This window comes from Symsagittifera roscoffensis, chromosome 5 (assembly GCF_963678635.1).
Source record: "Symsagittifera roscoffensis chromosome 5, txSymRosc1.1, whole genome shotgun sequence".
Lineage (NCBI taxonomy): Eukaryota > Metazoa > Xenacoelomorpha > Acoela > Convolutidae > Symsagittifera > Symsagittifera roscoffensis.
The window spans coordinates 24,407,375-24,433,679 of NC_087066.1; the positions used below are offsets into that span (position 1 = coordinate 24,407,375).

The window sequence follows — 26,305 nt, forward strand, 5'->3', positions numbered from 1 at the left end:
GGAAGAAATCACTGAGTGATTTTGCAATGAAGAAGAAGAAAGAACACTTGAATTACTATACAATAAAAAGCCGAGGCATCAGTGTAGCAAAGTGTAAATAATAAAATTGGTTATAAATTCATTGGTTACATCAAACAAAAACAAAACATCAGAAAACAAGCAATAAACAAAACAAAAAAAAACAAAATCGGTTACAGTTCGGAAATTGGTTGATTAAAGTATATGAAGTTTCGGATACTATAGAAAATTAAAGATTTAAGAATTAGGAACAAGCTGGTAATAAAACTTTACAAACAATTTTACAGATAGTCCAATTATACAACGTATATGCAGAGTATATACAGTTTCTCTTTCAAGCAATGTGTGAAAAATTAAACTGAATTAAAAAATATAGAACTAGCAAAAACGGTAATCACGCCACGTATTTGTATTAGTACATATAGGATTGTTTCTCAATTCACTCACGTAAAATTCTTTCAATTTTTTCTTGAATTCTGTTTTCGATTTTTCTAAATTGCGCAAAATTATGGGCAGTGAATTCCATTTTTTAGAAGTCAAATGAAAAAATGATTTTTGTAGAGAAGCAGTCGAACAATGTTTGTCAAAAATAATTTGTTTCGTTCTTTCGTTGAGCCTATAATTGGCAGTCGGTAGTCTCAGTGTATTTTCAAAAGCCTTCTTTTTGTTTGTAAGATATTGGTATAAGTATGTTATACACTTTAACTCAATTCTTTTCTCGATTCCAATGAACGATTTGCTAATGCGAAGAAGGGAAGAAGATTTAAAATTCGATCTGAAATATGTTCTTTTTAGCGCCCAGTTCAACTGTTTCTCCAGAGATAGCATCAAAGTAGCATTAATTTGTTGTAAAAAAATTGCTGAATAATCTAAATGTGATAAAACAAGACAATGAAGCAAGGCAACTAATGATAATGTCGGCAGTTGTTGTCCAATTGTATCAATAGTTTTAATCCCTTGGGCCATTTTTTGGAGAATTGTTTTGATTTGAGCATGAAAAGATAAACTTGAATCAAGAATTATGCCTAAATATTTGCATTCTGATTTTTTGGCTACATAATGCCCACTAATTACTAGTTTATCAGTATCCACATTTTTGCTATCATTTTTTTGACAAAATGTTATAAATTCCGATTTAGATGCATTCAGATTCAATTGGTTCTCTGCAAAAAATTCCGTTAGATTATTGAGTGATTTTTGCAATCGATTCAAAGCATCCTCAGAAATTATAGAAGAGGAAAAAACCATACAGTCGTCAGCATATTGAACTAAAGTACAACCCTCATATAATCGCTCTTGTATGTCATTAACATAAATATTGAACAACAACGGACCAAGTACCGTTCCTTGTGGGACACCTCGTTTTATTTCAATCCAGTCTGAAAAAATTCCATTGACGTTTACTCTTTGAATACGTTTGTTTAGGAAGCTAGCAATTAAAGCATTTGCTCCATTTGAAAAACCGAGAGAAAGCATTTTTTCAATTAAAACTTCATGCGAAATAGAATCAAAAGCCTTGGACAGATCTAATAAAGCTGCATGTACGATTTTTTTTGAATCTATTTGATTTCGAATACTTTCTGTCACATAAACAAGAGCATCTTGTGTTGAAATGTTTTTGCGAAATCCGAATTGAAATGGTGTCATTATTTGAAATTTGTCAAGATGTTCTGTTATTTGGGCATGTAAAATTTTTTCAAAAATTTTAGAAAAAGCACAAGTTATTGATATTGGCCGATAATTTTTTGCATCCATTGGGTCATCTTTTTTGAACAAAGGGGTTACGTTTGCTTTTTTCAGTTCGATCGGGAAAATGTTCTCATCTAAGCAAGTATTTATGACAAAAGTTAAATGTGGAACTATAACTGATTGACCGTCAATGATTGCCCAAGCAGGTACGGTACAAGGTCCGAGAGGTTTTCCAACATTGATTTTTCGAACTATATCAAAGCATTGCTTCACTGTAATGTGTTGAAAATGAAAAGATGCAGATTCAGAGGCAGATTTGTTGTAATTCGGAGGCTTTTTAGCGCCGAAAAATTCGCCTAAGTTTGAAAAAATATAATTTAAATGATTGGCAATTTTTTTGTCTTGGGTTATCATTTCACTGAAGGAATTTCGTAGAACTGTAATTCGATGGTTGCCAGAACATGTACCTCTAACTTGGTTAATATATTTCCATTTTTGTTGGATAGTGCTGAGAAGTGAAAAACAATTTTTTGAATGATCGAATTGTTTACTTCTAATCAATTTGCTCATTTGATTACGTAAAAACTGGTACTTTGACCAATTATCGCTTGTGCTTTGACTGCGATATGATCTGAGTGAATTCTGTTTCTTAGTCAACAATTGCTGACATTCTGAATCGAACCATTCCGTTTTCAACACGTTTTTTGGTTTAAAATTACGAACAAACTTTTTTTCGATAGGAGCATGTTGCTGTAGAGCACAAGAAATTAAATAAATCATCGTCGAGAACATGTTTTGTGCGTCTGTACATTGATATAAGAGATACCAAGGAAGAGCGGAGAGTGAATTGCAAAATTCATTTTTCTGATAATTTTTCTTATTGAAAGTCGTAATTATCCTCGGTAAAATTTTGCCGCATTTTATATCCGTCAAAATAAATGAAGCAAAATGGTCGGTTTTATAAGGTGTATCAAAACAAAACTCAATGCCGTTTGTTTCATAGTCACTGATTATGTAGTCGATATGAGTTTTTGTTGAGGAACTAATTCTGGTCTCATCGTTTGGACAAAAAACCTTCAATCCATATGGAATAATTATAGAATCTAAATTTTCTTTTTCTTTGCTATCCAGATAATTTATGTTATAATCACCCAAAAGCGTAATTTTATTAGAAACTGAAAAAGCATTATCTATGTTAAGCGTTAATTGTTCCAAAAAATCAATAAAGTTTGATCTGCTTGGGTTATAACACAAATTAACTAACATTTTTTCTTTACTCGAAATGTTAAATGTAGATTTGCACTCAACCCACACTGACTCATATTTTTCTTTATCAAATAAATTTAGATCAGGCCTCAATTTCGGAGCCAATTTGACTGGTATATATAACAAAACGCCACCGCCTTTCTTTTTTACCGCTGATTGCCTATCATATCTGAACATCGCATGCGTTCTAGGTTGGAAATTCCATAAATTGTCACTATCTTCTTTTTTAAGCCACGTTTCGGAAATTCCTATAATTGTGTTTTCGCCCATATCATCAAGAAATTTTTTCAATTGCATCCGTTTTCTAATAATACTTTGAAAATTCAAATGAACAAATTTAAGATTTGCACAATTTTTTGAGCAGATACCGTAGACTGTTTCAATGGTTTCGATAGGACCAGGGTTTTTTTCAACATCCCCACTTTGGGTCAGTAACAACGCGAAAAGGAAAAGATGAGTCAGTGTGGTAGCTCTCCGCTCATTTATCCCACATTTCGTTGATAATATCTTTTGCTGGCAGCTTAGATAGCCCCAGTAAACAATAGTTTTTTCTTTAGTTTCCATCTGAGCCTTGGAAATTAGAAAAATTGCACAAAACAACCAGAATTTAATATTCAGCATAATAGGTTAAATAAATTAAATAATCGCCAAAGTTTGCACCAAGAAAAAATGCGAAACTAGTATTTCCTAAAAAATTTTGCACCGTTTTGGAAAAATTGTAACATTTCTGCCGTTTTTGGATCTAAATTTGATGATTGTTGGGTTTGCTTCATTCTGGGGCGGGTTGTAATCTCACATGTGTTTGCATTAATATCAGAACCCCTAAAAGAATCTCTAAAACTTTGCACCAAAATTTCAACACCCCCATCAGAAGGATGCAAACCATCCGAGCTAAGAGCATCTGTATTTTGACTAAAAATTTTGTTTATGTCTAAAATATCCAATTTTACTTCGCCCAAGTCTTTTACATTCCGTACTAAATTAAGAATTTGCTTGTTTAGCTTCTGTACATTTGGATTAAAATCTTTTCTAAAAGCGCCTAAGGGAGTTACAGTACATAGTGAAATTGTTTCTGGGGAGAATTTATGATTTATGAGATAAATTAGTTTTTCTAAGCTACTCACGGCTTCCTTCGCGTCGAAATCACTTGAGAGGCAGTCATTTATTCCAATTAGCGTAGTTACATGTTTAAAATGTCGCGATTTACTGTTTCTCACGCGTTCCAGCAATGCAGAAATTTTGTGCCCACCAAATCCTCTCGCCAACACATTTTCCGATATTTGTTCCCCATTGATTCTGTTAACAATTGAGTCTCCCAGTAATAGGCCAGAATATTCTCCTTCTCGTGGTAAAAATAAATGTTTTCGTTGCTGGTCGAATTTTTCTTCTTGAATATTGGTTGCTTGTATTTTGATTTCTTGGTTATTCTTGCTTTCTTGGTTATTTTCGCTTCGTTTGTTCTGATTTCTGCTCCGAGTTCCAATCTTGCTCCATTCGTTTTCAAATTTGTTTTCTGTAATTTTCGAATTGCCCGTGTTTTTAAAATTTTCTAGATCAAAAAATTTGTTTCCTCTTTCTTCCTCTTTCGTTGATACAGTTAAGTTTTCGATAATTCGTTTAAAATAAGTAACATTTTCGACTAAGTCTTTATACAGCTCGTATTTCAATTCGTCGTTCAGATTTCGGAAAGTTTCGAGGTCAAACATGTTGGCGATTAAAAGCGAAATTAAAAATAAGACATTAAAATGAACCGACTGATCGCTAGAAATTTAATTTGTACATTGCGATTTTAAACGAATTTAAGTTAGGTACATTGCGATAAAAAGCCGGAGGAATATCATCAGGACCTCTTGACTTAGTAACGTTAATACGCCCCAGGATTTTTACTACAGAAGCTCCTGATGTGTCAAAGTCGCATACTCGGTCGGAGTTTTCTATAACACAAGTAGTATTGTGGGAATCGTCTAGTGTGTACACACTGAAAAAAAATGACTGTTTTCCAGGAGTTTCCGCAATGCAGTCCCCATGTCGAATCGTTTTAGGCAGAGGATTTGCTTTCCTCAGACTACTGAAATACTTGAACAAACGGGAAGTTGATCTTGTATCAGCTAACAAGGTTTCATATTCAGCTTGGTCTTCCACAAGAGAATCATGAATATCTTGTTCTAAGTTTGATATTTTATCTGGCACATTGTTGTTCCGGAGTTGTCTCTTTTTCATGGTCTTCAGCTTCTTCATTTTATGCGATGTGGCAGATGTGGTCCAGGGCGGCACGTTTAGTCTGTGTTTAGTTTTTACTGGTACGTGCTCCTGAATGAGTTTGAAGAGCCAATCGTATAGAGAGTTGCAAAAAGTTCGGACAGACAGAAATAATTAAAAAGAGCAACTGTCTAGACATCAACTGAAATTAAAACTGAAATAAACATAACATCGAAAGTTCATAAAGCAGAGTTACGGTATCTACTTAACAATCCCCACTTTCAAGAAAAGGAAGGAGATTGTTAATTAGATTACTGGCATCGAACTTTCGACCAATCAGAAAGCAGCAAAATTCGAATTTACATACAATGCTCTAGTGCGAATTTATTGTTTTTATTTACAGGGGTGGATATTATTTAGTAAATACAATAGGGGAAGGGAGGGGGGTGGGTGAGATTGTTAAGTAGATCCGAGTTTCGCTCAAAATCTATAACCACGGCGGGCAATTGCATCCGAAGCGTCGAGATGTTTTATAGTAAAATCTGGATGTTCATCGCAGTATTTAAATATTAGGCTAGCATAATCATTGGATATCCGACGATCTCGCATTTTGAGTTCGGCCAGACGAAAAATTCAAGGTTGTTCGGCTTCAGATTTTGCATGCAAAAAAGCTTCGAAAAGCACTGATTGCTCATTTTAATTAATTCTGTCTGTCCGAACATTTTGCTACTAATTATACCATTCACATAAAGGAACATTCGGTTTGGACCAGCAATTGCCGATAAAAGGATTTTTGAGTATGGACCTATTCAGGCCTTCATAGTCGGCATTGGAAAAACTGAGTCTTTTTTGAGAGTTCTCACCGCTGACAGCTTCTCCCATTATTTCAAATGAGACCGGCAAGTGATTGGAGCACGGACGATTTTCGACGGAATACAGATTCCAAAACTTCCTATCTGCAACCAGGTTCGAAATCAATGGACTTGAGTCAGTGAACACTAGATAGATCATAGACGTTCGAGTTGGCAGCTGATGTGGGAAAATTCACAAGTTGCGGAAGAGAGTATGTCTAGTAGTTCCAGCACTGCTGCTTCGTAATGTTTTCCGGAGTTCCAGACGCTCCACCAGTCTACCCCAGGGAGATTGAAGTCTCCCATGAGGAAAAAGCTGTCATAAGAACTCCGTAGACGATCAACAGATTCCAACAATTTGTTCCACTGCTCGAGACTCCATCGGTATTTACTCTTGTCATCCGGATTATAGGCTACCACTATGAGAACAGACTTTGAGAACAGACTGATTTACCACTATGAGAACAGACTGATTTACTCAATTGACTCTTGTAAGTGTCAATTGAGTACATTTGCATTCAGTTGACACTTACTATTTGAGTTCAAAAATAGTAAGTGTCAACAAAATTACTAACCAAATTCACAATACAAGTGCATATATGCGGCAATGATAAACTCAAAATAATTGAAGTTTTCCAATTATTAAGTTTTCAATTTCAGTGTCCTTTCGACTTATCAGAAATCGAGTTGAGTAATTTTGGTACAAATGGGACCGATTTTTTATTTTGGTACAAATGAATTTATATGAATCTCGGTTTAATAGGTTTCGGCATATTTTACATCGGCTCAGTGGCCCTATATTGGATTGTTTGATGAGCGAATGTTTTTTTTGTGTTCGTGTGTTTGTGTTCAGATGGGGCTGAGCTTAACGGTTAACAATTTTTTAAAATTGTTTCCGAATTTTTGTTTATCTTCTCTGACCTCAATTGTTTATCTTCTCTGACCGGTTTTCAGGGATCTGGTCAACCATTAGTTGTACCCTGTTCTATTCTATTCAAATTAATTTGTACTTGGCGGAGAGTCACGATATTTGAGTTCAAAATTCAACTTGACATGACTTTCATAGTCAGCCTGTGTTTATTTATTCATTAAACAATTGTACACCTTTGTGATTATTTGCTGTTTATGTTTATTATATCTTATAACCAAGATGTTCAATCAAGCTTTTTTTCTGAATATTTCGCTTATGACAGTTTTGAGTGCAAGTTGTAGTCATTTTTCGTCGCTGCATATTTCTGCTCACAATAGAACTCTTATCGATGACACCAGCCTGTATGTAATAAACAAATTATTCCCGGTAAATTTGCATTCAGCTTTATTTCAGAGTCCAAATACTACTGGCGCTCAGTGTAGTAATGGTTTGGACATCATATTGGGCAATTCTTTCCAAGATACTTTCAAATTTTGGGACTCATTCGCAGTGCCGTGGACTGGTATAGCGGAGGGCCATTTTCTCTTCCTCGGTCAGCCTGAAGAATGCGTGAACGCCAAGTCTGGACTGTTTCCAGTGAAAGCTAAGAGTTTTCCGAATACGAAACCGTTTCTGCTCGGCATTGCTTTCTCAAACCAGTTCAAAATTCAGACTGCAGTATGCATGCCAAGCTCATGCTCCAACGATGACGTTGCTGAAATATTTGAACCTCTGTTTGAAGATCTCAATTTGGAGAGTGACATCCTGGTTACCAGTCGGTCTAACTTTAAACCAGATGGTGCATTTTACATTGCGGGATTCATCTATGGGATGCTGATTTGTCTGGTCTTTACTGGGACATCTCTGGCTGCATACAGGCATCTATCAGGCAAGGATTTTGCGAAGCTTCTTTACTATCTAACCATTCTCATTTTTGTATCTGTTTAGAATGGACACTTATTGTTAGCCATTTAATCACTTAAGTCTCGCCATGTATAAGCGTTTTCAACGTATTATTTTTGCATGTTTAACAAAAGATTTTTTTCACGTTTAAGGTATATTTTTTTAAAAAAAACTAAATTACAAAAGGGGCCCTTCCGTTTAGTTACGGTAAGTGCACAAGCTGGATAGGGCCATACCAGCGATATAAAAATGCATATATATCAGCAATGAAGTCATAAATCAGCATTAAATGCATCGTCATAATGTTAATTTATCTTAGCCGTCCTTCCTCTACAATAGCGCTTATGGAGTTGTCGATAAATTGAACTTTGCGTAGCGATCTGCACCCCCTTATACAAAGTATAGAGCTCCTCAGGAGCGCGAAGCTTATTTTAGTTCTTATGTAGTTTATAGATTCTGGATAGCTTTCTTGTCTTTTTTCACTTAGTTTTTCGGCCAATCGCTGCATCGTCCGCGTGGCTGTTGGAGCAGCGCCACCGGTGCATCCAAAAATTAGCGGGCAGAAGCTACTCTGCTCTACGTTTAAAATTCTTTGCTGATATTTGGAGTTCTTCAGCGTTTCGTGGTATTTGTATGCATCCTTATGCAGTTTTCGCGATGTTTTGGCATGGGGGTTGAAAATTTTCACATCAAAGAAAGCGCGGCTGAATCGTGAACCCCAGAGTCCGTTTGCCTTAATGTCAAGTCGTGCCTCATCTTCAGTTGAAGTTGAATTGTTGACAAAGCTTTTGCCTTGCAACGGCTGAAGTTTCGGCTCAATCTCGACGTCATGGCAAACCTCGTTCATGAGGTTGGCGAATGTGTCTCTGATTTCATTGTTTCTTATGTGTGTGTAACCACCCTTTGCACAGTGAAGCGCATGTGTTAAGTTGAAATCAGCAACACATGCACATGTGAGTGGGGTTTTGGTTGGCTCCCATCCGTATCTTAAGTAAATACCATCTCTGAACTCTGATTTATTCAGTTTGAAATTGTATCTGCTCAGTGGTAGAGCATTGAGCCAGTTAGAGGCTCCCTTTTCAGAGGCCAGGTCGATTGCGTTTTTATCTGTTTCATTTAAGGAGTTAATGAGGTTTGTTTTTTTTTTTCGATTTGTTCTATCAGTTTTCAATTTTTTGATTTTCGTACATATTTTTTCTTGTTGTGTTACTGCTGTAATAGGATCTTGAGATTCCAGTACCAGTGATATTTCCTTAGACTATTCTAGGTAGCTTTCATGATCGGACTGCAGCTTGATGTTAAGTCCGCCCATTTTAAGGGGTAAGGAAGATATCTCACGGGACTGGGGGTTTAAAGTGTCTTTACCGACTAGGTTAGGTAATAATTGTTCTTTGATAATATTTTCACATATTTCTAAGTTTTCCATAGTGTTAGGCGTTGTCCTGGCAAGAAATGGAAGTTTTTCTTGAACTCCTTTAGTATAGCAGGCATAAACGTTTTGAGGGGAGGTTTTAGCAATTTTCGTTAGTTTTTTCAAAATTTTGATTTGCTCATTCTGTTGAAATTCGAGGAAATTTTTACATTCAGATTCTGTTCCTATAACTGAACCAAGCACTCGGGCTCGTGCCTTTATAGTGATTCCTGTATTTGCGAAGATTTTCTGAGCTTCACCGAGTTTTTCATCTTTGACAATGAGTTGGCATTTAGATGCTTTCACGTGGTAGCCGAAAAATTTACCCAGTGATACAATTTTATCGTGGACGGTTCGTAGATTGCCTAATTTACCGACTGCGTTTCCGTCGTCTGCGTACCATTTCTGGGTTACATCGTCTACTGATAAAAGTTTTATGAGGGGTATTATGGCTAGACCGTACATGGCCATTGCCAGTGGATCCCCCTGGGTTGTCCCTTCTTGAGAGTAGATTGTTTTTTTGTTAACGAATAGTTTAGATGGATTGGAGTAGGAGTTCTTAATCGCTGTTAAAAGGGAAGGGCAGGTATTTTCGATGTTTTTTAATGCCAGCTTTCGGTTCAGCGAGTTGAAAGCGTTTTCGGCATCTATCAGTAAAACAGCATCGCCGGAAGTTTTGCTGTATTGATCTCTTAGCGTGTGGATCGCAAATTCAATGCCACATTTTTGTCCTAGGCAGAGTTGGTAGTTTGAACCGAGCGACATGAGTTCGTTTTTTAGGCATTTAGTTATTGTTCTCCCTATTATCCTACACATAACTTCTCCTATGCCTATGGGTCTTACCCCTGGATTCTTATCTAAGGTTATTAATCTGCATGCGTTATATGGTTCCATTAGTTCTGGATTTAGTTCTTCTGTGGCCAATTTTTTGGCAATTTTAGCAATTGTTTTTGAAATTTTAACTGATTGTTGCCCGAAGTGTGTTAGAATACGTCTCCATTCATTCGCCTCGAGGCCAGATGGTCCATGCGATCCGTGCGTTCTCATGGCTGCCTTCTTGATATGTTGACCGTTTATCTGATCAAATATCGATGGATGGAAAGGAATTGTTTCGTTTGAGACTGGTGTAATATAGTTCTCATTAATTGGTTCAGATGGTGGGTGTTTCTCTATGAGAGTCTGTTCAACTGTCTTACCTTTGACAATCTCGTCGAGCGAAAGAACGCCTTTAGATGTGTCTGTTAGTTTTGCAATTGCGCTTGATATTTTTCCAGTATTCATTAGTTTGTTGAACTGTTGTGCTTCAGTTTCAGTTTTTCTTCTACTTCTTTTCAACAAGCGCATTTGCAGCGCCTTTCCTTCGTTATATAGTCCATCCAGGTCTCCGTCTTGCCATTGCTTAAGTCGCCTTGCTATTGTTTTGGATAAAGATCCATCAATTTCGGACTTTGTTTTGCACAGTAATAAGTGTGGAAAAATCATTGCTGCGTGCATTGCGAAGGTATTTTTGTTTTTTCTATTAGGCTGTTCAAAGTTCTATTGAGGGTTTCAATAAAGTTATAACCAACTTTATTTTTTGATAAGATCATAAAGACCGGTTTCCAGTGGACCACTTCGGTGTATATTTTCCTGGTGGTTTCTATGAGTTCTGGACAGGGGTTTGACTATGGGTCTTGTATTGTTCTGGGTTCTATAGTGGAAGACTCTCCTGAGTTTTGTGAGTGTGGGGCAGTGGAAGGGTGAGGGTGCATTTGGGGGAGCGTGGTTGTAGCTAGGGTTGGGGGATTGCATTCATGCTTGTCGTTAGCTGAATGAAATTGGGAGTTGCAGCGATGACAACTGAAATCGTCATAGTGATCACTGCTGCGGGCTAGGCCGCTGCATTTTACATGCATGTAGCCTGGGCATGTGAAGCACCAAACACCTCCGCCTCGCAGGCTGCTTTTACAAATAAGGCAGTGTGTTTGAGTAGCCATTTTAGGAAGGACGCCGGTGTCAAGTTAGCGAGAGAATTTATAGATCAAATTTGCAAGAAAATTTGTAAAGAATTCATTACCGTAGAACGAGAAATGGATGATGCCATCACGGCAGAACATTTGAGGGGTTAGATTTAGGTTGAGGTTAGGCGAAACAATAAGTGTATGGGGGTGTATAAATCTATTTACCAAATTAAACAGCACATGATTATGAATATAAATTTTGCGGTTTACTTCGGAATTATTTTAGTTCTGAATTGTTTTGGGGATGATCAGTGTCTTGGGCTGAAACTTGTTAGTGACGAGGTTAATCAAGTTTTTCCACTGCTGTTCTAATTCTTGTGGATGCAGCCTGTTGTCATTGTATCCAGCAACTATTGTTACTGTATTTAGGCGCTTTGGTCTGTATTGTAAAACTGTTTCAAACAGATCATGAAGCGTTGCGCCGCGGTAGGAGTGAATTGTTGATTTTACTAGAGTTGGTTTGATATATTTGGTCGTTGAAGTCCTGATAACTAGTTTCTGTGAGAACTCAGGGATGCGTCTTGCCTGGAATCGCGGCATCAACCTGAAACACAGACAACTGGGGCGAGAAAGGAAGCTCTTTGGGGTGATTTATGAATACTTTCACTTAAGGTTTAAAATTGCTGAGGCAAAGGCGATAAAAAAAAAGAGAAAAAAAAAGAAAGGAGTGGTACAACCTGACGTCGATTTGGAGGTCGATAAATCAAAAACTCCTTGCGTCTAGTTACGCCAGGGAAACTTCACTCGCCTACGGCTGGGACGGCGAGATTTGGTAAGATAACCAGAAGAGGAAAGCCCAGCGCGCATATGATATGAAAACACACAAGCGGTAAATTTGAACAAAGAAATCTATTTAATAAGTTTATCACAACAATTAGGCTAAATCGTATATTTCAATGGTTAAGTTTTTTTCTCATTTTCTAGCTTGAGTTCAGTGTTTTTTCATCAAGTATGAAATTAGCCGCCCAACAGTGTTATGCTGTCAGGGCTTCCACAGGTGTTGCAATTTCGGCCTCCATATATGAATTACCAAATCCTTGTAGTTTACGAGATTTTCTAGGTTTTCAACTTGAATTTGAAAAATTTCACAAAAATTTTAAAATAAATAGTAAGTGTCTCCAAAAACTTTAACCAAAATCACAATGCAAGTTCTGATATGCGGCAATGATAAACTCAAAATAACTGAAGTTTTCCAATAATAAGTTTTCAGTTTCAGTGTCCTTTCGACTAATCAGAAATCGAGTTGAGTAATTTTGGTACAAATGGGACCGGTTTTTCTCAACCTTGTAGTTGGGTACTGTGAAGGTACTCTCAGTAGTTTATTGTTGCACGTTTTGCGTCCAAATTGGACTGCTCAAATGCTTTTATTTTCCGAGATATGTCGTTTGTAATGTCTTTTTTTTAATGTTCAAAGAACCTAGAAAAATTTTCCGAAAATTTGAACTCCCTATCTCTAGTATGAGACTTTGTCAGGGCACTCCTAGGGTTTGTGAGTTTTTACTTCAAATATGACTGCTCAAATCCTTGTAGTTTTCGAAGTAGGCCTTTTTTTTCAAATTTCGGAAAACCTAAGTTTGAGTTTTCTTCAAAATTTGGAATTTCTATCCTGAAGTTGGGGGGGTGGGGTGGGGGTGGGGTTAGATTTGTTTCCGAGATTTGACTTTTTCTGTTATTTAAAAAATTTTCAACGAACAAAGTTGTATGGTTTTTCAAATTTTTGAATTAAAAAACTTGAATAACTGCAAAATTTGAAATTACCAACCCTGTAATTGGGTTCTGTCAGAGTACACTCAAAAGATGCAAATACTAAAAAAGATCCCAATACATGCGATTTTTTATGAGTTGTCATAAATTCGAAGCACCGGCGGTGCGTTACACGCTAGTTAAGTGTAACCGAAACCATGTGTTATATACTACGAGAGAAATTGTGCTAGTGTACTTATGCCATATCAGGCTGGAAGATGTAGTAAAACGCTCGTTTGATCATAATTGTCTAAGGAGAACCTATTAAATAAACAGGTACTGTTTATTTCCTCCCCCGTCGATTGTGCGCGCAGCGGAGAAAGCGGTCACTTCTGGCCAATGCCGCGTTCGAAGCAAGCGTTCTGATTTGCTATTGTTTTTGAGTCTGCTAAAAGGTCGGTCTGCTAAAAAAAACCAAACCTGTAGCCTTCCCAACCCAAGTTATTTTGTATTATATCCCTTTTTTTATTCCCAAATTTTACCTTCATTTGTAATCTGTTTATTTCCAAGAATGACAAGAATGACAAGAATGATTTTTTTAACCAGAAAGGTATGCGGAAGCAAGGTCAGATCTCATACCACTCTGCGAAGATATTCCCGATGAAGTGGAAGTGGCAAGTCGGGTGAAATCTGCTAATTCGGGAACAATTGATAAAAGTCTTTTCTCGAGAGGCAGTCGAATTGTGTCATTACTGCTATGCTTTGACTTCCAAGCCAATTTCAGCAAGCTTATCAGTGAGTACAGATTGATGAGTTTCTAATATTTGAAGTTATTTCACTTGCGAGAGGAAGTGACTTGTAATCGGGGTCTATACTTTTTCCCGTTAAACAACTTTTCTTACAAATTCTGGTTCAGTTTCTGCTGCTGCGCAGACATGCTCAATTTCTTGAAAATTCAAATAGACTTCTTCTTAGTTCATATGAGGTAAATATAATATTTTTGGTTTTCGTCAATTTTTCCAAATGCAATTTATGTTATCTGGCACGCTTTTTACGCAGCTTCGTTCCAAAGCTTAGTATTTTATTTTTGATTCAAACTGTTGGTTCCTGTTTGATGAAAACATATATTATGAAAATGCATGTGACTTTTTTAATTTTTTATTTTTTAAGACTGGATTTTTTTTTAAATATTAGTTGTTCTCAAAAACAAGTTTTTTTTCGATTTTCAGAAAAACTTTATTAATAGAAAGACCGCCCACTCCCCCGTGTGTCTGCATACACGCCCAGTCTCTTTATATCGTGCCCCACTTTCTACAGTCTTCGAAAAAGTTTGGGGGGGATTTTTGACTAATTTTTTTAAATATTTTTTCATTTTCTGGAAAACTACCCCACCAAATCTGAGATTTTGAGTTGAATATGTAGAACAGGTTTTTGGAATCTCCAGTGCATAAGCGGTTATGACTTATTAGTTTCCACTAAAAGTAATGGCCCTCGGAAAAGTCAAAATTTTTGCTTTTGACCGTTTTCTGATACTTTTTGGCTTTATCGAAAACAACCCTCCCAAATCGGAGATATTAGAATGGAAAGAACGCGTTGCGAGAAGCTCCCCTTCATTACCTGCTGCGCCCAAATTTCACAACTAGAAAAGTTGTTTCCGGAAAATTCATAATTGTGTTTTTTCGACCATTTGACTTTTTTTTCAAAAATAGATTTTGTGTACGAAGAACTGGTTGTTATAGTCCTTGGAATGTGTCTAAGTTGTGACTTTTTGAATTTTAATTTTTTTTCTTACTCTCTTTTCTCAGATTTGCGTTCAATCGAAAGAACAGGTTGTGTGAAGCTCCCCTGCATTAGCGGCTACGCCCAAATTTTCACTCAAAAAATTATGGCCCTCGGAAAACTCAAATTTTTGATTTTTTGATCGTTTTTTGAAACTTTTTTGAAAATTACACTCCCAAATGTCAGATTTTGGTTTCAATCAAAAGAGAGAGTTGAGGAATATCCCATGTAAAAGCGGCTACATCGGGTTTTTATAAAAACTTATGGCTATCAGAAAAAACAATGGTTTGATTTTTTGGCTTTTTTGAAACTTTGTTTTTTTTTTGGTCGAAAACAACCCAGCCGAATCTGATATCAAGGATTCGATCAATGCATGAGATTGTGGGAAGCCTCCGTTCACAAATGGCTACGCCTTCAAATTTGTCAGAAAATTGTTCGTTTTTGAGCAAATTCCAATTTCTCGAAAATTTTTACGCTTACTTTTTTTATAGCTGGAAATTTTTTGACTAGTTTCGTTTTCGGCTTAACGAGGGTCGTCAAATTTTTTTGCTTTATTCCCCTCTCGGTCATTGATTTTCTATGCGTGTTAAGGCTGTTTATGAGCCTCATCCGATTTAAAGGTATAAATTTTTTCTATTCAACATTTTTATGCAATGTTTTAATTTGTTTTTACACTATGTTGCCTTGAAAAGACATATTTGTGACTCAAAAGGCATATTTCTGTTTTTGAAATTAATTTCCATTTGGTATCTTAAAAAAAGAATAATAACTTAATTTTTCCCTGAGAACGTTCACCGAACGGTTTTCAAGATATCGCACTCCAATAATATTGTTTCAGCCCCGCCGAGACAAGATGTTTCCCATCTCTCAGTCTTGAACGGGATCCGAACCATGACGCTCGGCTGGGTAGTTTTGGCTCATACTATGCTACACGAAGGTACAAGTGGCGTGCAGGACAATCCATTCTACGTTGTATCGATCAGTGACAACTTTCTTATACAGGGTATGTTTAATGCCAGTTTGTCTGTGGACTCTTTCTTCCTCATGAGTGGAATGTTGGTCATGATGGGATCCCTGAAAGCTCTGGAGAAACAAAAGAATGGGGCGAAGTTTTGGATCATGTACTACGTGCACAGAGTCATCCGACTGTGGCCGGCGTTATTGCTGGCTTTGCTGTTCCTTGTTGGCTTGTACCCGTTGTTGCCACAGCTGTTTTACTCGCCACTGTTCGAGACGGAGAGCTTCAGATCTCTTTCGTATCAGTGCAGAGGATCATATTGGGTGACTGTGGCGCTGTTCGTGAACAATTTTGACAACAATAATGATCCGAATCGAAAACCTTGCATGAGTTAGTAGTTATAAAGTGTAGTTTGCATAGCGAAAACTTAAACATTTGTTGCTGAAAATTTGAAACAAGGTTTCCGGTAACATTTGAAACCCACAAAAGAGCCGACCCAGTACCGAAAACTTAAAAAAAAAATTGTTTATTCTGAGGCATTATTCTGAAAAATACATTTTTCAGTTAACTTCAGCGATGGCGTAGCGAGCGAATGGCGATCTAGTTTTTGGCGAATTTTTTGTTGAGCGGTCACACCTTCGATATAACCTCGATAAAGCTGCAAGTCTTCTATAATAACAGAAAGGCAAACGATCAAGTTAAACTGAGAATAAATAGTATTGAGTAGTTAAGTAGTGTAGTGTTTTATTACGAACCTTCTTTTTTCTAACCTTACTCGCAAATAAAAGTGTTCACAATCTCTATGTTACAGGTTGGAATGCGAGACGTAGCAGAATTTTTACTAATTCGAGGCTTACTTCTAATTTTTCTATTGCCTTTATAGAGTTGCTTTTTGTCGTGTTCTCACTAGTGTTTGCGAAGCGAAGCTGCGCCTCTGTTTGTTAGTTTTCTTGTCGCACTTAGAACAGTTGGGATTGATAAATGGTGTAATCATCGATTAACTGGTCTATGATTGGCAATTATCTTCTAAAGGTTGATAAAAACATTGGCTATTTTTATTCTGGATGGTTGGACGTTTAGGATGGTTGGATGAAGTTTATTTGGCACAAGTGTGATAGAGGGGTCCCGAAAAACTAAAAGGGGCCCCAATCAAAAAGAGTACCTCAACATTTTTCATTGTTTCGACGATGTCAATTAAATTATCGAATATGCAAGTGCAAATGAGACAGGTTTATTAGGCTTGACAAGGTCTTGAAAAAGGAACGAGTGGCGTATATCGATTTTCTGTCTGTTTTAATTAGAATTAGTGTGATTTGGGATTGGGACCACTCTATCACACTTGTACCGTATGTTTCAGCTTGGACTTGGTACCTGGCAGATGACATGCAGTTCTACTGTATCAGTCCCATCTTCATCATCCTGTCGAAGTTCAACAAGAAGATGGGAGCACTGCTCATTTCAGGCTGTATACTTATAAGCACCTTCACCACTCTTGGAGTCAGCGCTCATCATCACATTGGACCAATTGTGAGTTTATTCCAACTGAATTTTAATTGATTGCCGGATATAAACCTTTTTATATATAAATTTTTCGAAATTTTTTGGGCCGCCTATATTAATTTTCTGAGCTCTCCCACATTCCTATAAAGATCCTATGTTGCCCAAATTTTTGCAAAGTGTTCATAAAGTGGCTATATGCTTTCAAATTTATTAGATGCAAAGTTAGTTTGGATGCCTTCAGTTTGTTATATTCCAAACTATTACTTGCAAAATGATGTCTATTTGTTGCCACTTTTGCTGCATGGCATTTTGTTATCATATATAGCTGCTTTGTTTGTGACTAGCGTTTGCCGATCGTAAAGCGTTCGTGGCCAAGAGGGTAGGGCGTGAGACTTCAAATGTTCAGCTCGCACGTTCGATGACAGTACATGGTTTTACTAGTTCGAGGCTTATAACTATTTTTTTCATTTTTTAAGTTGCTTTTTTGTCGTATTCTCGCTGGTGTTCGCGAATCGCAGCTTCGCCCCTGTGTAAAAACGTTGCTCACTGGTTTCAGCAAGTGAGATGTTTGTTACGTCCTTTCATATCCAATTTAATGAACATTCAATTTTAATAACAAGATGCCAGTTATGCTGACATCCTCAGTATAATGAAAATACAAATTCAACCAGACTGCTCGTATCATGTGACTGCTCTGATGTTTTAACTGCATTTTAAGGTCTATGGAATAATTTTCGGTAAAAATGGTTGAAATTGAAAAAAAAAATGAAAAATTATTCTTCATTTTCTTCGAAAATAGTCAGAACAATTTACAGTTGTTATTACACGAGCGTAGCGTAGTGTGATAAAACGATGCAAGTTTTTTCTAACCTAAGTCGCAAATCAAATTGCTATTTATGGTGGTACTTTTGAATCGTTAGGCTGTATTAGCAGTATAATGCCAAGTGCTTTGACATTTGATTACCAATAAGCTAACACAGTTGACGCTTTTTTAATTTGTGATTTGAGCTAAAATAGCTATTTGTTTCATTCAATGGTATAATTATTTAAATCACATTTTAGCAATCTTCCCAATTGATTTAATTCGCGAGTTTTGAAATGCATAATTAATATGCAATTTGGTTTAATATGTTTGTATGTTTTTGAAATGCATTCTATGTTTTTGAATGCAAAGTTAAAGTGGTTGCTTTTAGTTTATTACCTTACAAATACTTGTTTGTGTGTTTAAAGATCCTGAATCTCTGCGCTTTCTTGCTGGTGTTTGCGAAGCTTCAGCTTCGCCTCTGTGTTACGCTTGCGATAATATAACTGCTTTTCCCGTTTTGCCTAAAAGGTTTGTTCGGCTGAATGGCTTCGGCTCATGTTATATCGGCGTAGTCGCCTCATATTGAGGCGTTGAAGGAAAACAAATATATATGCTTTTGTTTCAGGAGTGGTGTAAAAACTTCTCGAGCGAAACTTTATTGCTCAACCAGTTAGACAAGAATTTTGGTTTCGGCTTAACAGGCGTCTACCCAATTATTGTTGGCTTAGTTGCCGCTCGGAAAGTTTTTTAATGCTTATTTGACGCTTTCGATTGTTTTTCGTCATTTTCCTATTGTTGGTTGAGGTGCCACTCGGAAAGTTTTTGAATGATTGATTGATTAATGATTTCGTTTGTTTTTGACTTGATGGCTTTCGCCTCATTTTCTTTCGACTAGCTGCCATGCTAGTTAGTTGTATTTCAATTTTTACGAAGATCGGTTTCACCTCTGTGTAAAATTTGTCTTGACGGCTTTTAAGCTTACCCCCCGCATGCTATGATAGTATTCATTTGAAATAGTGTTAATTGTTTTTTTTTCAATGTAAATTGATTACTCGGACTGGGTCGTATCAAACCTAAAAGAAACTAGTAGATAACTTGAAGCTGATATTAAATATTTGATTGCTTCATAAGTGGTTCATTTCATTTTTTGGCATACACTATTATGTTTTTTTTTAAAAAAAAACAGGCCAAAAAGGCGTGTTTGGGCCCTTTCTGGAAAATTTTGACCGAAAAATTGCGGTTTTAGGCGCGCGCTTCCCCTCAAAGTTAGTATGTATTGGCGCCAAAAATGGAGATCTCAAAATAGACCAAAGGGGGGACCCTTTGCGTCGGCAGGGGGTCGAATTCCTGAGAGGAGGGGTGCGTCCCTCCCACGCCTTTGCACCCTAAATCCGCTACTGGTTACATCACTGTTCTATTATTTTTCGCAGTTTTGAAATTAAATTTTTTTATTCGTGGTTTTAGGGAAACCCTCTCGCGAATCCAGCCACGATTGAAAGCAGCCAGGTGTGGACCGATCGTATCTATGAATGGCCTTTTTTTCATTTTCAAGTCTATGGCATCGGGCTTCTGCTTGGCCTTGTCTTCAGCGAACAAGACATAATTCGCCAGAAACTCAACTCACTTCGGCTTAAAACTCGCCTTGCGACAATATCAGGTTTATGGTTCTACGCTATCATAGCCGCCGGAGTCGCTGTGTATGGTGTGTACCCGTCCATGAATGGTCATTTAATGGGCAATGGAGCTGCAGCTATGTACAATGCGACTTTCAGGATCCTGTGGTCCACAGCGCTCGGAATCATGATTACACTTTGCGCATGGGGGTATGGCGGCGTGTTAAATCGTGCACTGTCGGCGAATTTCTGGGTTCCGTTTGCGCGCATTGGTTACACGGCGTACATAATTCACGTCGTCATAATCTGGATATGGCTGAACAGCGCGGAGACTTCGGTGCGATTCAGCACTGTTTACATTGCACTGCAGTTCACGGGAATAGTGGTATGTGTTTATTGCTTGGCCATTGTCGTGAGTTGTTTCATAGAAGCACCTTTCATACAGTTGGAAAAACTGGCGTTTTCAAGGTAACCTTGATGTGCAGTTTTTTCATTTCATTGTTCTTGCGTCGCCCATATTAGAAATGAATTCTATATTCCCTGATCTTCTTAATGCGAATTATTCTTTATTTGAATTTAATATTTAAATCTTATCGTGTTTCTGAAACATTTTACAGCTTTTTCCATTAGTTTCTATAAAAACTCGCCAGTCTATCCAGCAGGAATTCTAGAACAACTGCATAAATGTAACTTATCTAGTTTTTCCGGAAGACCTTCAATTATTTTGTCATTCAAATATAATTTTTTCTCCAAATATGACTCCTCAAACTCCTGTAGTTTTCGAGATATGACGTTTTTTTTTGTGATTTCTTCAAAAATTTCACAGAAAACTTACATTTGAAATTTTTTTTCAAAGTTTGAAATTCCTAACCCTGTGGTTAAGTACTGCAAGGGTGGTCTTACGAGTTCCAAGTTGCAAATCTTGCGTCCAAATGCGACTGCTCAAATGCTTTTAGTTTATTAATTTGTTCAAAAAACTTATAGAAATATGAAGTTCACATCTCTATAGTGAGGCTCTCTCAGAGTACTCCTTGTAGTTGCAAGTTATGCCTCGGAATATGACTGCTCGAATCTTTTTACTCTTCCAGATATGAGGTTTTCTGTGAATTTTTTTTCAAAAATGTACAGAAAACTTAATTTTAAGTTTTTTAAATTTGAAATTTCTAAGCCTGTAGTTGGGGGCCGTCAGGGAACTCAGGTCTTGCGAAACTTGCCTCCAAATATGGTTGCTCAAATTTTTCTTAAGGCGTCGTTTTAAATGGTTTTTTCATTAAAATTTTTTTTTAGAAAATTTAAATTGAAGTTTCTCAAAATTTGAAATCCCAACATTGTAGTTGGTTACTGTGAGGTTACTCTCAAGAGTTGCAAATCTTGCGTTCAAATGCGACTGCTCAATTGCTTTAAGTTTCCGAGATGTGACGTTTTTTAGGTCATTTTAAAATTTCAAAAAAACTGAGATATGAAACATTTCACAGTTTATGGTTTTTCAAAACTTGAATTTAAAAACTTGAATAGAAAATTTTTACGAAATTTGAAAATACCAACGCTGTAATTGGGTGCTGTCAGAGTACACTCAAAGGATGCAGTTCTTATTTCCAATATATGCAGTTTTTTATGAGTTGCTAAAAATTCGGCTCTTTTCCAGTCCCCCCCTTTCAAAATACCGAGTTTTATGTTTGTTTTACGTGTTATTACGGCTAAATGCGTGATGTTACGCTGTAAAGTATGAAGAACAAATCTGTTCACAGTTGTCGATTTGTTCACCATGCCAATTTTCATTGCATTATGACAACGTTAAATAAGCTTTTCAAATTTGAATTTGAAAGGGGGGAACTGGAAAAGAGCCAAAAATTCGAAACACCGGAGATGCGTTACGAGCTAGTTTAAGAAAAAATTGACGTTTAAGAAAAATAGAGAATTTTTAAAATTAGAGCCAAAAAACAGCGTTTCACAGTGCAGCAGTAAGATTCTGTGACGAAAGTGATAATACTGCAAATAGTCGCGCTTCCTTGATATTTCAAAAGACTTATTAATCAAGCATGATTGTGTACTCGAGTTAGACAGCTTTAAAATACTATATTTAAGAGTCGATGAACCTAGTTCAGACTCTGATAAAGGTCGTTATGATTTTTTGTTTGTTTTCAGAAAAAGTCTAAAAGTTTGTTCAGGCTCGAATTAGTTTTTTTTTGTGGTTTGACTTTTGATTTCTTTTAAAGTTCAGTTTATGTTAAAAAGAAGGCAAACTCCATTTTCGGACAGCAAAATTGTAAAGGTCACATTATCGAATTCTAGTTTCAGATTTCAAGTTTTTTTTTCAGATTTCCCTGCGAAATAAAAATTTTACCCAGTGATCAAATTTTATCCAAATTGGGTTCATTTTATCACAAAAGTGTTAATCATAATTTCTAGAAATTTTAAAAGTTTTAATGCTATCTGTTTTTTTCTTGGATTTTCGTCGGTTTTGTTTTTCTGTTTAGTTGCGTTCATTGACTCTTTTCAACGGTCTGTTGCCTATGGTTTTCATTTTGTAAGCGAAAGACTGTTAAAATATATTATAATTTCACTCGTTTATGGTGCTGAGCATTGCTGTCGTAGAAATCAAGTAGAAACTGTATGATACCATGAAAACGAAAGTCATTGCAATCTCAGATTAAACATTGTTGTCAAATTCTATTTGTACCTGCAATCAGATGCTGATTGAATTTCAAAATATTAATCGAAATTTAGGAAATGTTAATGATTAAAGATAGATACCTTTTAAGTTTATAAAACGAAGTGATTTCATTTCTATGTCATGATAATTTTTTGTTTTTCAAACAAACTTATTAAAGGTGCACTCATACTTATTAAAGCATTTATGATTCACTTGGGTGTGTCTGCACTTTTTGAGTTCAATTCCAATTCTACTGCTATTAGCTAGGTAAATTGCGCTCTTCTTTGTGAAAACAGAAATGGCGCATGAAAACATGAACGACTTCTTGTTTCGAAAATGGACTTAAGTTTCGTAGATTTCCCAGCGGAATACAAAATTTGTCCATTTATCAAGTTTCGCTATTTAGGTTAATTTCATCAAAATCCTAAATTGGTCTTGAGATTAAAGAGCTCTAACCTGATACATTTCTTTGTTCGTCATTTTGAATTATTATTTTTTCGATTTTCTTGTTCTTTTATTCTTTTCCAGCCTTTTACTGGCTATGTTTATTGTTCTGATCTATGCTTATTGTTCTGATCACTTAACGATGTTAATGGAAAAACTAGGTCGTACTATGAGTTTGTCCTGCCGATTTTGACTTTCTCTAAGAAAGCTTGCAGCATACAGTTGTGGTATCATATAAAGACCATTCAGCTGTAATTTGGATTTCAAAAAACTGATTTGAAGTCTCGAGAAAGATTGGCCTGAGTTCCTTCGATTTTGATTACGAAATTGGATGATACCGAAATTATATTGACACTTTATTAATTTACTCTGCATTGACATTTTATTTAAAGGCATTCCATTTTTTTAAACGTTATTGAGCTATAATCCCCTCATTTTCTCTATCTCTATGTTTTTTTAACGTAATTATACCGTCCTTTACTAAAAGAATCAACCAGAAATTTAAAAAAATAATAATTTTTTTTTCGTCTTTGGTTTTTCTTTATTTAAATTATTGTGGTCGGAACATTCTGTGCAACTTGCCCAGCAACCGGCAACACTTGATTAAGTATTTTTTTTCAGTTATTGTCAAAAAAAGTTATGCAAATTATTAAGTGTTTAGGAAAAGTCTTCAAATTACCTATCACTTCAAATTACCTTTCACTCCATTTTTTTCAAAAATCCAGTAAGTTTTAGCTAAAAATAGTGCCAATCATAAACTGTTCTCAAAATGCAAAGGATTTGTTTCAACGATAGGCCATCTGTTTTTTTTTTTCGTTCAAATTCGATAGTTTTTTTCCAAAAAAAATCTTTGTGTTTTTTCTGTTTACCTTTGTTCATTGGACTCTTTTCCAACTGTATGTTGGCTATGGTTTCATTTTGTTTAGTTTTCAAAAACAGAAATTTATCCAGGAAAGTGTTTTTCTGTTATCCATAAAATTTTGTAGTTGGGAAAAATTGGATGGCTTATTTGCGTCTATGAATTAAAAATTTGACGAACTACGGCTTACGTTTTATTGAAAATTTTTTTTTAGGCCTAGGGATCGTTTTTAAGCATCATTTTTTGATAATTTTAAATGTTTTCGTACGTTTTAGTTGTTTGTAGGGTGGGAAAACAAAATCTATTTTCAGTGTCGGAAAAATCGACCCGAATTTGCTTCCAATTTTCAAATTAACTTACGGCGGAAGTATGGATAACTCAGTCGTGATTGCGTTTGAATTTTTTACCATATCTACTCACTCACCAACCTAAAAGACCACTGTGGTTTTATAACCCGTTTGGCCCAACCAAACCTAAAATTTGCCTCTAGCGCAATAAATACTAATTTTGTTGGGCGTGACAAAAAACAGGATTTGTTTTGGTCACAACTATCAAAACTGGCTCAGACCATTTGGTCATAATGCTCGGAAAATCAATTTGGTCGACCTGAAGAAAAGGTCAGTTTAAATAAAAGTTCGTCAACATTTTCTCGAAAGTTTTTTGAACCTCCCAGAAACCTGCTTGACACCTCCCAGAAACTCTTCAGTTTTCTAACTCTAAGGGATTTGTTAAGTAATTGCCGGTTTGAGGAGATAGTTTTTTAGAACATATAAACTAGCGGGTCGTAGGGCTAGCTTTTCGTTTCACCCCAAGCCAAGGTTTTTGGTGTCTACAGTATAATACTAGAGATTTTTCGTGTCTAATTACCCTTGCGATAAGCAAGGGTATTGCAATCGGGTACTAGAATTTTCCCTCGTGAGTAACTGTGTTCACAGGGCTCATCTCCTGGAGGCATATTTTGAGCATGTTAGCCTTTTAAATATCTGGCCGAATCGAAATTCGCTTTTTAGTTTGGTTGTGTTTTTACCGACTCGATTTGTTATGTTTTTATTCTCGTACTTTTATTTTTCTAATTTCCTTTTTTCGGCTTTATAGATTTTGAACTAGTTTAAATCGACTTAGTGGCTCTTTAACGCGTCGGTTGAGAACCGAAAAAAAATCTTTTGACCGTTGTGTTTTCTGAGGAAGGGAGACTTGAAGTTTTAAATTATTTTTGAAGTTTTTATACTGTTTTCGAATTGAAGCGTGTCTGCTCTGGAAGTTTCGGCTTCGTCACCACTTGCTGATAATACATTCAATTATTTTTCTGGTAGTATATGGCGTTAAGATGAAACAACTGCTTGAGATGGCAAATGCTTGTTGTTCAAATCCGGCCTGAACCTATTTTTAGTGTTTTTTCAGATTCGTCTGTCTGTTTATTTTTAACGGCTTGGCTCCCATAGCCTGAGTTTTTAAGAAGGTTCAGCTTTCTTCGAAGCTAATTATCACCCATTTTTGAGATGACAAAGCCCAGGAGTTCCATTCCAGTCGAGGACCGTTTTTTAAGCAAACTGAAAATTATCGACTGGTTTTGATTTTGCCTATCTGCTTATTTTTGTCAGCTTAGCTCAGCACAGGACTTTTTTGACACTTCGGTTTTTTCTAGCACTCTGAAAGCTTCTTGTAAAGCTTCTTATGGTACATGTAATTTTGTTCCGGATGTTTTGGGCTTTGTTGAGTTTTTAAGAACGAATTTTGAAGATTTTGTATTTAATTTTATTTAATTCTCTTTTCAATTTATTGGATCATAGTCATTCATTTTTCTATCGCAAGTGGTGTGAAGCTCAGCTCAGCTTTGCCTCTGTGTAAAAATTTGGGCTAATTCTAGCATTTTTGGCGGTCATGAATATCAAATTAAATCAGATGTACATGTCTGGTTGTCTCATTGAACAAAATGTATTAAAAACTGATGATTTTGCTCTTGGATGAATTTAAGATTTGCGTTATTGTTCCGATCACCGAAGATGAGAAGGACCTTCTTACTGGGGTTTTTCTCGAAAGTTCAGATAACCACAAGAAGGGTCAAGTGGAATCAAGTAATGCTATTGCAGCCATTTTAGTTTGGATTCATCAACAGTTCTTTACAAAAATCAGACTCAAAACCTTATTTCGTGTTTGATTTTAATTGAAATTAGTCTGTGATTACACTTATGAGCGTTAGTTTATTAGTACAAATGTTCTTTTTTCCTAGTCTACTTCGCAAATAAAAGTGTTCACTTATTTGGTGGCGCTTTTGCTATAATCACGATCTGTAGCATTGGAAGTTTCATAGCATCTGTTCTCTGATTTATTTGTGGCTGGTGTTTGTGATTTATTAAGCGTCCGTGGCTGGTTTTTTTTTGTGTGAGACTCATAATCTTTAGGCGGTAGATCGAATCCGAGACGTAGCCGAGTTTGAACTAATTCGAGGCTTCTACTTTTTCTGATTGCACTTTAAAGAGCTGCTTTTTGTCGTGTTCTGGGCAGTGTTTGCGAAGCGCAGCTTTGCCTCTCTGTTGAAATACTACACTGTGCTCTTTGTTCAGCAACTAGCCATTTTTCAATAAGTAAGACTGCTACAAAGTTTGTATTTTTAGGCATGTGGTTTTTATTCCCACTTTCGAAGAAAGTAAGGAATATATATGTTCGCGGTGTTTTTTTTTCATTCAGACCATATCTCCAAAATTTTTCTCTCAAGGGATGAATCCATGCTAAGATCCCTTAATCAAAGAGTCCACCTCTGTAC

General features: G+C 36.3%; 3 protein-coding genes across 3 annotated transcripts in view; 1 reads left to right on the forward strand and 2 right to left on the reverse strand.

Moving 5' to 3' along the window:
* The window catches only part of LOC134847010 (zinc finger protein ubi-d4-like), a 601,556-nt gene extending 589,436 nt beyond the window's left edge, over nt 1-12,120 (reverse strand). Inside the window, exon 1 of the mRNA XM_063864493.1 lies at nt 12,096-12,120. The gene's annotated coding sequence lies outside the window, so the exon portion shown is untranslated. The remainder of the gene's footprint in view (nt 1-12,095) is intronic.
* Nucleotides 1-12,123, reverse strand: part of LOC134847009 (uncharacterized protein KIAA2013 homolog) — a 112,357-nt gene extending 100,234 nt beyond the window's left edge. The window contains exon 1 of the mRNA XM_063864491.1: nt 12,097-12,123. The gene's annotated coding sequence lies outside the window, so the exon portion shown is untranslated. The remainder of the gene's footprint in view (nt 1-12,096) is intronic.
* Nucleotides 6,741-20,178, forward strand: LOC134847008 (O-acyltransferase like protein-like). The gene is made up of 5 exons (XM_063864490.1): nt 6,741-7,822; nt 13,537-13,725; nt 15,548-16,057; nt 17,025-17,194; nt 19,437-20,178. Exons 1-5 carry the CDS (start codon nt 7,174-7,176, stop codon nt 20,055-20,057), a joined length of 2,139 nt encoding a protein of 712 aa, XP_063720560.1. The 5' UTR covers nt 6,741-7,173; the 3' UTR covers nt 20,058-20,178.
* The last annotated feature ends 6,127 nt before the right edge of the window (nt 20,179-26,305 follow it).